General features: G+C 41.2%; 1 protein-coding gene and 1 long non-coding RNA gene across 3 annotated transcripts in view; one reads left to right on the top strand and one right to left on the bottom strand.

Annotated features, from left to right (window-relative positions):
* aco1 (aconitase 1, soluble) overlaps positions 1-13,464 on the bottom strand; it is a 46,729-nt gene that overhangs the window by 8,771 nt on the left and 24,494 nt on the right. For both annotated transcript variants that reach the window (XM_044097183.1, XM_044097184.1), the window contains 5 exons: positions 11,870-11,994; positions 11,682-11,786; positions 1,878-2,020; positions 1,575-1,722; positions 1,309-1,431 (listed from right to left, as the gene is read on the bottom strand). In XM_044097183.1, the coding sequence (XP_043953118.1) occupies positions 1,309-1,431; positions 1,575-1,722; positions 1,878-2,020; positions 11,682-11,786; positions 11,870-11,994 (644 nt within the window). The remainder of the gene's footprint in view (positions 1-1,308; positions 1,432-1,574; positions 1,723-1,877; positions 2,021-11,681; positions 11,787-11,869; positions 11,995-13,464) is intronic.
* Positions 1-13,464, top strand: part of LOC122820026 — a 34,408-nt gene that overhangs the window by 7,345 nt on the left and 13,599 nt on the right. The window lies entirely within an intron of this gene.

Raw genomic sequence — 13,464 nt, 5'->3', positions numbered from 1 at the left:
AGCATTCTGTGAGCTGTTCCATTCTTGTGTTTTATTTATTCAGTAATTAAATAAATATCAATGTATATAATTAAATAAAGTAATTAGAGCTTCTGAAGAGCTGTGCTGAAGAATCAGAGCTTTCATGAATGTCACATCACTGTATTGCAGACTTTGGTCACATCATTGTCCCACATATGTAACACATCAGTCAACACCTCCGCACAATATTTCAGCGCAGTGTGTGACAGTGGTTTCTCATAGCAAATGCAATTTGTCCTTGTACAGCTAGCTTTGCTAAAATCACATCCATAGAACTTAACTTTCTTTGAGCTTCTTTTCTAAGTGATGACAAAAGTTGGATGTAGTCCTCATCGTCTGTGAAAGCGAAGCGCTGCTGAATTTACATGTCACCATCTGATATTTTATGATTTATGTAGTGGGATTCTGTTCCTGACGATTACAGACTTCTGCCGCTCAGAGCAAACCACTGTGCATTGGAGTTATGCGTGCGAGTGAAAAAGGGAGGTGATGTGTGACAGCGGTAACAGAAACACTTAGTTAGTAAGTGTTTCTGTTAAACATACAGATTTTAGTCTATATGTTTTGCATCCAGTGAAAACTAAGATGTTAAATAAACTGGACAATATGCTGGCAATTTAGTGATATTTCCACAGTTGTGATCTTGACTGGTCTTGAAATAAAACCTGAGACCGAGACAAGACCGAGACCAAATGCGGTCGAACCTGAGACGAAACCGAAACATCAAAACGTTGAGGCCGGTCTTTAGACCAAGATCAGTTTCGAATACTACAACACTACCACCAACATCATTGGCTAATGATCAAGCTCATCTTTTCACAGTACAACACACAGCAACTGCAGTATGGAGCTCACACAACAACTTCCTTTCACTTTAATAAAAATTAATACTGAGACTAAAGTTTCAGACCAGGAGTCCAAGTCAAGTACCTAGGGCACAAATTTAAGTTAAGTCTAAAATGCTTTAGTTTCCAATGCAAGTCTGACTCAGATTCTTAAAATGTGGTTAGAAATGGTTTCATAAAAAAAAAAAAATGCTTTTACGTTTCAATGAAATTCTGGTTTCACTGTTAATACAAACTATTATCAAATCACACACCTCTACTTTCTGAGAAGTATATAATGACAGCATAATATTGTGTCATCTCAGACAGACAGTTGAAGAAATGGACCAAATGGCCTCACATTTCCTAGTATTTCTAGTTTCGATTGGCGCAAAGAGTGCCCTTTCACTACATACAAATCCATCTGTTATTTAAAAAAAAAAGGATGGGATGTGCAGCTCACCAGGAGAAACGGGCCCTTTGCAGCCCAGTCCCTGGAGCTCCCTGAGCCATACTCCTTCCCAGCTAGAACCAGCAGCGGGACACCGGACCGATTGTATCTCTCGGCTGCATCAAACACATCAAGCTGCAAGAAAAAAGGAACCATCACAACAACCAAGAAGCCAAAATCAGAGATGATTTTGTAAAATTTGATCTTTTTAGTGTAAAAAGACATGTAACAAATGAGTTCTGTTATAACTTTAGTACAGAACTGGTTTAGAGTCAGACCGTGTCTCCAGTAGGAAAGTGAATGGTTTGGGGTGCCTGCTTGTCAAGGAACTTGTTAAAGAGGCGGATGTTGGCAAACGTCCCTCTGGCCATGACTGCATCGTTACCTCGCCGAGAGCCATACGAGTTGTATTCTCTAGGAGTCAGACTGTCAAAACACAAACAGAGTTAGGCAGAAGCTAAATGTACTAGAAACCACAGAACTCAATCCAAAGCAGGACAAAGATTAAAAGAGCTAATGAGATAACACTGATCATTTTAGGATTCTAAAAGTGCAAACATGACAGTTTGCAGTTAACCCACCCTCTCTCAGTGAGGTAGCGTGCTGCAGCGCTGTTCCTGGCAATGTTTCCCGCCGGAGATATGTGGTCTGTTGTGACAGAGTCACCCAGGTTCAGCAGAACGTAGGCGTCTTTTATAGACTCAGGAGTCGGCAGCTTCATGGTCTGAATCAAGCCCAGGAGATACAGATCAGAGCGCAGACCGCACAGTAACACCAGATGTTTTAAAAGTGACTTATTATGCTTCTGTAACAAGCAACCCACAAAAACAGGTTAATTAATTTAGTATATATATATATATAGGAAGTTGGGCCTAATCAGAAGATTCTAAATTCGAGGGAACCCAGGTGTGAGCAACAAAGAAACACACAGTGTCTACAAGAAAACAGCTAAATTTAATATAATAAACAATGGTGGATCCACATTTAAAACAGACAAACAAATACTGCGCGCTTTTAAAAAAAATAAATAAATAAATAAATTGAATACTTCGGTCTCCAATGAGTCAATTGTTCAGTCTCAGTCTCTCAGCTGGTGACCAGTCGGGTCACTATCTACCCGTGCGCCTGGTCCTCTGGGCTGGGGCTCGCCATCCAGGTTCAGGAGAAGAGGGTCTTGGAATCTTTGGCTCTCCAAGCCAAAAGTGTATCAAACAAGCTAAAAAAAAAAAACGATGCTCCGAGCTGTCAACTGCTATTTTTCGGGGTTCAGCTGTTTACAGGGGAAACTCTCCGAGATCTCCAGATTTGTCAATTTCTTTCTAGCTCTTTAAGGAAACAACCGTCAGCTGTTAGCTCTCAGGCGTTCTGAGCGAAGCAACCGTCAGCTGTTCTCAAGCGTTCTGAGCGGAAGCAACCGTCAGCTGTTAGCTCTCAAGCCTGTCTGCTGCGCTCCGAATGAAACAACCGCCAGCTGTTGAAAGGGGCGGGACAATCAACTCCATTGGCCGACGCGAAACCAGACCGCGCCAGCCATTGGCTGCTCAAACCGCCAACAGAAGCTAACGCTAAAGGCCTATTTCACTTTATTATTTTTTTTTTTTACGTAATTACCTTTTAGTTCTTTTGGTAGAATAAGACATTGAATTAACATCTATTATTATTCTTTTTTCTTGTGTTTTTAAACACTGGGTTACACTGTCCCCCCTTGGAACATGCAAGTCCCTTTGCATGGAATGAGTTGTTTTGAAATGACAGGAATGCTGGAACCCTTAAAAGTGGTTTCAAGTTCAGGTTCTATCAAGGCACTAGTAAAAGCAAGACTTAAGCCATGGAATAGGGACTGGGCAATGGATATGAGTGGGTTCCCTAATTGGCTATACTGGAGCCTCTTTGGTTGAGTGGTTTGTCTCTCTGAACGTCTCACAGGATTTGTGGTTTCATGACTTGGGTGGTTGGGTTTGTCCTCTGATACATTTTGGTTACATACACCTTCACTATGTAGGTTAGGTTCACTTTTACAATCACTACCATGGGTCAAACGTTCAGTACTTGCTACTGCTTCAAACTTCTCTTCAGAAGGAACTACCGGGTCACTGCCAGGAATGTCATCACAATCGAGTACATTGTTGAACTCAGGTAGGTTTTCACATTCAGGTGTGTTGTCACATTCAGGTAAGTTGTCACATTCAGGTAAGTTGTCACATCCAGGTACAGTGTCACATTCAGGTAAGTTGTCACATATAGGTAAGTTTTTAGGCCATGTCTGTTTTGGAATCTCATAAATTCGCGTGAATTTGATTGGCTCTGGGACAGGTTGTTCTCTAAGCCAATAGAGCTCCTCGTTTTCAGGTTCAGGAAGATTGAATTCTTCATTTTGCTCAGTGGACTGCCATGTTTTAGGTTTGCAGACCCGATTTGGCGGAGTTGGATTTTCTTCTGTGGGAGCAAGGAACCCGCAAGGTAGAAGAAGGTCACGATGGACAGTGCGCACTGACCCATCTTTAGTTTCAGACTTAATGGTGTAGACTGGCAGATCACCAGCTTGTTCTACCACAACATAAATGTCTGTCTCCCACCTATTGGCTAGTTTATGCTTACCCCTAAGACGAACGGCTCGCACCAAAACTCGGTCTCCGGGTTCTAGTTTGGATGGTTTTATGTGCATGTCAAATCTGGCTTTATTTCTGGCAGCCATTTTGTTAGCATTTTGGGTTGCTAGTTTGTAGCTTTCTTGGAGAGTTGTTCTCAGTTTTTCCACATATTGTGAGTGGGACTTAAAACTTTTGTTTTGGAGAGGTAGGTTGAATGCAAGGTCAACAGGTAATCTGGGTTGACGACCAAACATTAATTCATAAGGTGCAAATCCGGTTGTGTCATTTTTCGTACAATTGTACGCATGGACCAATGGTTTTACAAAGTTGCGCCACTGCGTTTTGTCTTTATGTTCTAAGGTCCCAAGCATACTTAACAAGGTGCGGTTAAAGCGTTCCACAGGATTCCCCCTAGGATGATAAGGAGTGGTTCGAATCTTGTGAATGCCCATGATCTTGCAAAGTTCTTTTATTACGTGTGACTCAAAATCTGGCCCTTGATCACTATGTAATCGTTCAGGGATGCCATAAGGAACTATAAAGTGATCCCAAAGACATTTTGCCACGGTTTGGGCTTTTTGGTTAGAAGTTGGAATGGCTATGGCATACTTAGAGAAGTGATCAGTTAGTACGAGCACATCCTTTGTGTTGCTTTGATCAGGCTCAATGGATAAGAAATCCATACAAACCAGTTCAAGCGGTCTGGTAGACTTTATGTTCACAAGCGCTGCAGCTTTTTCCGGAGGGGTCTTTCGCCGCACACAGCGGTTGCATGTTTTGATTCTGTTCTCGATGTCAGCTGCCATACGAGGCCAATAAAACCTTCCTCTGGCGAGATCGATGGTACGCTCAATACCTAAATGGCCCATATCATTATGGAGACTGTGAAAAACGGCCTCACGGAGCTGCTCAGGTAGGACGAGCTGATGAGTGACATTGCCATCATCTTGGCGTGTTCGGTACAATATTTGGTTGTGCAGCTCAAGACGATTTAGTTCTCGAAGCAACAGACTTATATTTGGAAGTTCTGTTCTGACTGTAGGTGGAACCTTTTTACCAGTCTCAATTTGGATAATGACCTCACGCAAGCAAGGGTCAGCTCGTTGTTCTTGTTTGAGTTGTTCAGCTGACAGATGAGGCACGACTGGAAGACCACCACAATCATCTTCATTAACAAAGTCATCTGGTAAGGTGTTTACCGAGATGGCTAATGAGTGCACAAGAGGGGTAGGTTTATCGGAGAAACTACAACATAAGGGTCTCTCACAGATGGCTGACACCACCTCTTGGCTTAAACTGGTGTCTTGCTGTGCCAAATGAGTTTGGGTGAACAGCTGTATCCTGTCAAGCTCTTTTTGTGATACAACATCATTTAATAACTCACCATGCGGTCGCCTTGAAAGACCGTCTGCATCAGAGTTGAGTTTTCCTGCTCTATATTGGAGCTTAAAGTTAAAGGTGGAAAGAGAAGCTAACCAACGGTAGCTCATTGCATCCATCTTAGCTGTTGTCAGAATATAGGTCAGAGGGTTACTGTCAGTAATGACAGTAAACTGGTTCCCATAAAGATAGTCTGCAAACTTTTCGGTTACAGCCCACTTTAAGGCCAAAAACTCTAACTTGTGGGCGGGGTAACGAGCTTCGCTCCTGGATAACCCCCTGCTGGCATAAGCAATGACCCTTGTTTGTCCATCCTGTTCCTGATAAAGGGCGGCGCCAAGCCCTGTGGTGCTGGCGTCGGTATGAAGTGAGTACGGCAGCTTAGGGTCTGCAAATGCCAAGATAGGAGCGGAAGTGAGCTTCTCAATGATGTCTTTGAAAGCTTGCTCACAAGAGGGAGTCCACCGCTCACCAAAGGGTTTTTTCGGATCATGGTACTCAGCAGGCTTAGTTTTGGGTTTTGTGCTCTTACGCAGCGGTGGATAGCCTGATGTTAGATCAGTGAGAGGCTTAACAAGGCTCGAATAGTTCTTGATAAAGCGCCTGTAGTACCCCGAGAAACCTAAAACGAACGGTTCTTTAAGGTCTCTGGGCACAGGCCAGCTACTCAGAGCTTTCACTTTCTCTGGGTCTGTCTCTACCCCTTTGTGGGATACTATGTGTCCGAGGTATCGCACCGAAGTTTGAAAAAACTTGCATTTTTCAGGAGACAGTTTAAGACCGTACTCTTTGAGGCGGTTTAGAACCTTCATTAATCGAGTTTCATGCTCCTCAAGTGTCTTGGAAAAGACAATGATGTCGTCAAGGAACACAAGAACTTCCTTTAAGTTCATGTCACCCATACATCGTTCCATAAGCCGCTGGAAAGTGCTGGGAGCATTTGTAATGCCTTGAGGCATTCTATTAAACTCCCAAAAGCCACTGGGACATACAAACGCAGTTTTTGGTTTGTCAGCTTCCTCTACTTCAATCTGATAGTAGCCAGATTTTAAATCAAGGACTGAAAACCATTTAGATCCAGTCAATGTAGAGAATGTTTCCTCCAAGTTCGGGAGTGCGTAAGCGTCTTTTACAGTCTGCAAATTGAGTTTTCTGTAATCTATACAGAGACGGACGTCGCCATTTTTCTTTCGCACAACGACAATGGGCGAAGAGAACGGTGAAGTGGATTCTCGAATCACGCCTGCTTGTTGCAGCTCCTGTAAATGTTTACGGACGGCTTCTAGGTCATTGGGGTGTATGGGTCAAGCTTTGTGTTTGAATGGAGTTTCGTCTGACAGTTTAATGTTGTGCTTGACTTGATCAGTCCGACCGAAATCAAGGTCATTTTGTGCAAAAACCTCTGGCATGTTATTGAGCTTATGCAAGATGTGCTCTTTCCACTCAGTACTGATAGGAGAGGACTCAAAATTAAAAACCAGATTGTGTTTTTGACCGACTTCAGACTTGGAAGATCCCACTGAATGTTGGTGAGAGAGGACTCTCTGGAACGCGTGGATCTCTCCAATCACACATTTTTGAGGGATTGTCACATCATGTTCAGTTTCATTGGTGAGAACAACTGGTTCGCTCAGGTAAGCTGATGAGACTTGGCTTTACTAGGACACCCCCAGGTAAGGTTGAAAAGGATGGGTGCTCTAGCAGCACGGATCTCTCTGTGGTATTAGTTGACACAGCTACCGAGCTTTCCAGGACAACTGTCTGGCCTGCTGGGACTAGCTGAGGGCCTTTGTTGTACATAGTTGCTAGACCAAGGCTACTGCCTTTGGTCTGTTTGTGTCTTAACTCTAGCACTTTTAACACTGCCTTATAACCATCTGAAATGAGAGGCTGCTGACATGCTTCTATACAATTCATAAAGCACATCTAAGGTATTAGTTCCAATTAACACCAAAGACTGGGAAGCAGCTCGAATGTTTGGCACTAAGGCAAGTGTTGACACATCGGCTTCAATGCCGAGAAACTCTTTTGGAAAAGTGACGTTCATTTCAATGTACCCTAAATAAGGCACTGATTGGCCGTTTGCACCTTCTACTTCGAGTAGGTCAAAAAGTGGCTTAATCTCATGACTGGACAGATGTTGTTCATAATATGATTGTGGGACCGTGGTCACCTGGGAGCCAGAATCGAGTAAGCAGTTTACAGTATTGCTGTTAATCTTTACTTGGGCTGTACTTTTAGTACCGATTAAACCTCGAGGCAGTTTGAATCTGTCGGTTTTAGTATGCGACTTTAAAATGGCACGTTTTTTAGTCGGCACATTTTGCTTGGGTTCAAGGGGACGGTTTGACTCTGTGGTAGCCTCTGTTTGTCCCTCAACAGAGGCAAACTTCAGTTTAAAGAAGCAGAGCCATTGTGTTGTCTATCCCATATTTGTCTTTTTGCTTTTAGTTCTTTACGTTTTGCCTCTACAAGTGCAGGGTTTGGCTCAGATTCACAGTTGGCAACAATATGTCCATCCTCCCCACAGCGAAAGCAGTACCAAGGCTTGGGCCGTGAACTAGGGCGGCTGTGTGAAGGTAAGTTGGGTTCAGGGTTTGCATGGTCAGGTTTTGTTGTTTGGTTCTTCTTAGGTACCGTTTGTTTCTTTTGTTTCATAACTGCTGCTAATTGGCTTTTTAAATCAGCAACCTGTTTTTTCAGATCACTTAAAGTGTTTGAAGTTGTTTCGGAAAAGTCCATTTTTGTTTCAGTGACAGTTTGTTCATGTGACGCTGCTTTTTGTTTGGTTGCACTAAAGTGTTTTCTCATTCTTGTGCTTTTAACTTCTTGTCTGTTTTCTGCAGTACGGAGTAGGAGTAATAGTTCTGCAAATGTGGGCAGATTATTTCTCTTTAACTCTAACTGCAGTTCTGTCAGTAGGTTATCATCCCAACAGCCTCTTTGAAATTGCTTAAGAAGCTGTCTATCTCTTTCTCTGGGGTCTACACCACCCCGGCGCACTGCAAGACTCAGTGCCACCTGTAAGCGATGCAAGTACGCGGATGGTTTCTCCCCAGGATCCTGCAAAGTGTTCATGAATCGCACAAGCAGTTCCTCACCATCTTCAACAGTGCCAAATGCCGACTCAAGCAGCCTAAGATAGTCATCAACGGATGCATCAGGCCCAAGAGGCCGAATGACATCTGAAGCTGGAGTGAGAAGGCTCTCAAGAATTTTCCGGGTTTTTTCCAAGTTAGAAAGAGATGTGTCTCCCATCATTAAGTCAACATGGGAACGCCATGTTTCATAGTCAGCTTCAGGATATGGTCTAGGGTTTTTTCCAGAAAACGTTCTCAACCTAAGGGTGGAGTGAGCATTAGATGTCTTCTCTGTAGTTTTGACAACATGTTCAACCACAATCCTCTGTACTTCAGGTGAGACTAGATCGGTTTGACTTAACATGTGAGGTTTCTGATTAAGTTTCAAGGAACTTGGGTTAGGGCTCTGAACAAGCTTAGGAGAGTGGGGGTTATCAATGTTGTGTGGAGGGAAAACAACACTTTGTGTAGGCTCTGTGTCATTATTTGGACATGGGCTTGCAGCTGTCTCAACAGATCCCATGGACTCTTCAAACTTTGACATCACCTCCTTTAAGACTTCTTCAAAATCCTTCCCACTTAATTTAGCTAAGGTCTTTAGTTCAGTGAGGTAGGTATCAGTTACACTGCCCCCTACGGTTTTTGTGTAAACATCTGTTAGGGCGCGGACACAGTATTTAACATCTGGATTTTCAGCTGATGGATACAGGTAAGGCAATGCAGGTGTTAGCTCCTGAACAGCTAAATCAGAGCTAAACTCCACGACACAGTTCTGGTAAAACTCAGATGAGCTATCATCGACTGTTAGTGTCCTACTTATTGTACCACATTGTCGCAAGTAGTCAAAAACATCATCATCCTTTTCAGATCCAGTTAAACCACTGACAATGACTGCATTTGGTATCTTAATTCCTAATTTTGCAATGAAATCCATAGTACCAATGTGTTAACAGACAAAATTCAAATTGTTGTTCCACTGTTGTCACACAACTAGGCTCCTGGCTGTACTCGCCAAATTTTTGTAACAAGCAACCCACAAAAACAGGTTAATTAATTTAGTATATATATATATAGGAAGTTGGGCCTAATCAGAAGATTCTAAATTCGAGGGAACCCAGGTGTGAGCAACAAAGAAACACACAGTGTCTACAAGAAAACAGCAAAATTTAATATAATAAACAATGGTGGATCCACATTTAAAACAGACAAACAAATACTGCGCGCTTTAAAAAAAAATAAATAAATAAATAAATTGAATACTTCGGTCTCTAATGAGTCAATTGTTCAGTCTCAGTCTCTCAGCTGGTGACCAGTCGGGTCACTATCTACCCGTGCGCCTGGTCCTCTGGGCTGGGGCTCGCCATCCAGGTTCAGGAGAAGAGGGTCTTGGAATCTTTGGCTCTCCAAGCCAAAAGTGTATCAAACAAGCTAAAAAAAAAAAACGATGCTCCGAGCTGTCAACGGCTATTTTTCGGGGTTCAGCTGTTTACAGGGGAAACTCTCCGAGATCTCCAGATTTGTCAATTTCTTTCTAGCTCTTTAAGGAAACAACCGTCAGCTGTTAGCTCTCAGGCGTTCTGAGCGAAGCAACCGTCAGCTGTTCTCAAGCGTTCTGAGCGGAAGCAACCGTCAGCTGTTAGCTCTCAAGCCTGTCTGCTGCGCTCCGAACGAAACAACCGCCAGCTGTTGAAAGGGGCGGGACAATCAACTCCATTGGCCGACACGAAACCAGACCGCGCCAGCCATTGGCTGCTCAAACCGCCAACAGAAGCTAACACTAAAGGCCTATTTCACTTTATTATTTTTTTTTTTACGTAATTACCTTTTAGTTCTTTTGGTAGAATAAGACATTGAATTAACATCTATTATTATTCTTTTTTCTTGTGTTTTTAAACACTGGGTTACACTTCCTTAAGGGGATCTATGACTCGACGTAACAATAGACTTTATTTGAGAAATAAATTCAATACTGTACTGTAAAAACAGTACAGTATTATTTTTACAATACTGTAGGCTGTTTAGTTTTTTTACATTTTAATAAAATATTGTCACACAAATGTTGCCATGTTGTTCATGGTGGAATGCATTCTGGGTAAATGACATCTCTAGGTCTGACTGCACTAGCTCCATCCAGCCAAAAAAGAGAAGAGTATTGTCTTTAAGCCTTTTCAGTTTGAACCGGAGCACATTGAAATCGATGCGAATGTAGAAATTACAATGAAGATGAGAAGGAACAAACAGAAGACAAGAACAGAGTTGGCCATAGGAGCTGGTGTTTTGCTGCTGCCACCTTCAGCTTCATAAATGAAACAATGGATGACACGTACCCCTGGTCAGATTGTGTGATTCAGTAAGTAGTTCTATAGCTCTGTGTCTGGTCCAATAACAGCTGTTTAAGGTCCAGTTTTGGTCCAGCGTTTTTCACTCTGGTGAACTGTAACTGTCACCTGTTAGAGCTTTTGTCAGTTTTTGTCGTACAAATGGCTCAAAATTTTCTGAAGAAAAATGTTGAGGGAAGCTGAAGGTGGCAGTAGGTCCTTTGGAAGTTGTGTTCAGCTCTGGCTCTCTTGCACTGCTTTATTTTTTCATGTGGCAAATCATCCAAACTCCTCTCACTGTTTTTTTAATTATAGCAAACAGTGACACAGTGTGGCATTATCTAAAATTACAACAGGCAAGCACAATAAACAACTACTAAAGTTAGCTTTCCTGTGTTTATAGAACGGACCCAATGGCATCAGCCCAGCATTGCCTGATGATTTGTGACGTTATTTTCTGGAGGTTTTTGAAATGGCTCATTTCTAGACACCAAATTTAACTTATTGCTAAAGACCGACAGGGTGGTTTTTAGCATTTGTGCTGCTTTTAGAAGCTGTAGAAACCCAAATGGAAATAAAAAAATGAGCAAAATGTAAATTTTACACAATAAGTTCCAAAGAAGTTTTGTACAGCGGCAGAGCAGGGAAGTCATGAGTCTCATGGTGAAAGGTGAATCTTTGCCAATGTGACATTTGCATGTCACAAAGCAGTTGCACATTTACAGAATGGAAATGTGTTCCACTTCTAGAAAAAAAAATTAGTGGCTTCAATTCAATTCAAATTAAATTCTGTTGTTGGTTATAAAGTTTTAGTGAGTGTTCTTGCAACAAATTTTGGCCAAAACCTTTTTCTTACATGAGGTCAGTGAATATGAAAGTGGTACACTACAGTAGAGAACTACAGAGTTCTCTGTATCACTGATAGTTTGTTTCCATGTCTTTGGTTGCACCAAAAGGCTGATGCAGTTTACTCTATGTGTTTATATTTGAGGAGGTGCGTAGTTAAGCTTCCTTACCAATCCATCAAAGAACGGTGGTGACTTGATGTAGGTTGATTTATCATCCCAGGTGTACAGCTTATCAGAAGGAGCTACCAGAGAGTTCCAACGATCATTCACTTTCTGCAATAAGAAAAAAATACCTTCAGACCATAAAGGCTTGTATTATTTTACAGTGTATTTAGTAGAAATTCATTTGATAGTACCTCAATTTTGTCATAGACTTCTTTGAACATTGATGGAATCACAAATGTTCTCTCCACTGCCTGGATCTCATCTCGAGTGGGCCAGATATCCCTTAAGAAGATTTGTCTGCCTTCCGAGTTAACAGCTGCATTGGAGAAGAGGAAGGATGACATTTAAAGAATTATTTCAATTTGATGTTTTAGCTATTTATATGATGAAGGAAAACAATCTCTGAGGTCAACTGAAAAATCCCAGCAATGTTGAGCTGTATATTGGCTTATTCTTGGTATATTGGGACAAAATATGACATTTAAATTTCAGCTCATTAATGAGTCATTTGGAATAGTCACATAGTAACACTTGGGATTATTCTTTTAAAGGTTACAGTAATTCTGTTACATCATGATACTAATAATTGTCCATCTTCATCTTTTAAATCCACCAAACCTTACTAAATGTGAAAGTAAAGTGTAATTCAGGTCCAGTGCATTGAAAAGTAAAAGTTTTCAATACAGTTGCACCAATTGCAGTTTTCTGGCTTATCATCAACCTTTAAAGAACCTGACCTGCTAATACTGATTGTTTTGTCTGAAAAGTTGCTAAGTTGACAACAGTGACTTACTATGACAACTGACAACTATTGTTAACCCTGGTGGGGAGGTCAGTCAGTCCTATCATTGCAGAGCATAAGAAGACAGTGGCTGGTTTTCAGATCTTTGTGGAGGGAAATGATATCAGTGGATAAGATTGGGTTCTCATGCAAGTATCAGCCGATCTATCAAAATGAACAAAATCGACACCCATATTTTCAATTTGATTAATATCAATAGAATATTGAACAGCAATTAAATCAAATAGGACTAAAAATAAACTTCCCAGAATGTATGCTATAATTATGTACAGCTTTATGTTGCTCTATCAGATAAAAGTTCAATAAAATTCATTCATATTTGTGTTCATTATGTGATCCGGATTAAATGGTTGGGTACTGCAGTCACATGAAAGCCATGAGGTCTGCTTATTAGCGCAAATTCTGATAATTATTGGCTATAGTACAAAGTACACACTGTACTTTGTATAAAATTCACTGACAGGAAGTCAGATCTCCACTGGCGTAAAGTCCATTTCATCACAGCTTTGAATCATTTGACCTTTTAACTCAGGCATTTTCAATAGGTCCTGAGACCAGCAGAATTCATTGTTTTAGGTAATGTCAAACAGAAGAGCTATCCCATGATGCTAATGGTAACTTTAAAGTTACATTTAAAGTTACCATTAAATGTAATGGTAACTTTAAATGTTACCATTACATTTAAAGTAATGGTAACTTTAAATGTTACCATTACATTTAAAGTAATGGTAACTTTAAATGTTACCATTACATTTAAAGTAATGGTAACATTACTTTAAATGTTACCATTTTAAAATGGCTAAAATCTTCAAGAGACTTTAGCCATTTTAAAGAAGCAGGTTTGTTGTTGTCTCATTATAAAACTATACTCTGTGATGAGCTAGGGATGAGACTGGAAGCTGATATATCTTTACAGATGATCTTATGTTTTATCCTGATGCTGACCTAAACACCCAGAGAATAAGGAGACCATACCTAACATTT

The sequence above is a fragment of the Gambusia affinis genome, linkage group LG18, assembly GCF_019740435.1.
Source record: "Gambusia affinis linkage group LG18, SWU_Gaff_1.0, whole genome shotgun sequence".
NCBI lineage: Eukaryota > Metazoa > Chordata > Actinopteri > Cyprinodontiformes > Poeciliidae > Gambusia > Gambusia affinis.
This window is presented reverse-complemented; position numbering and strand designations above follow the sequence as displayed.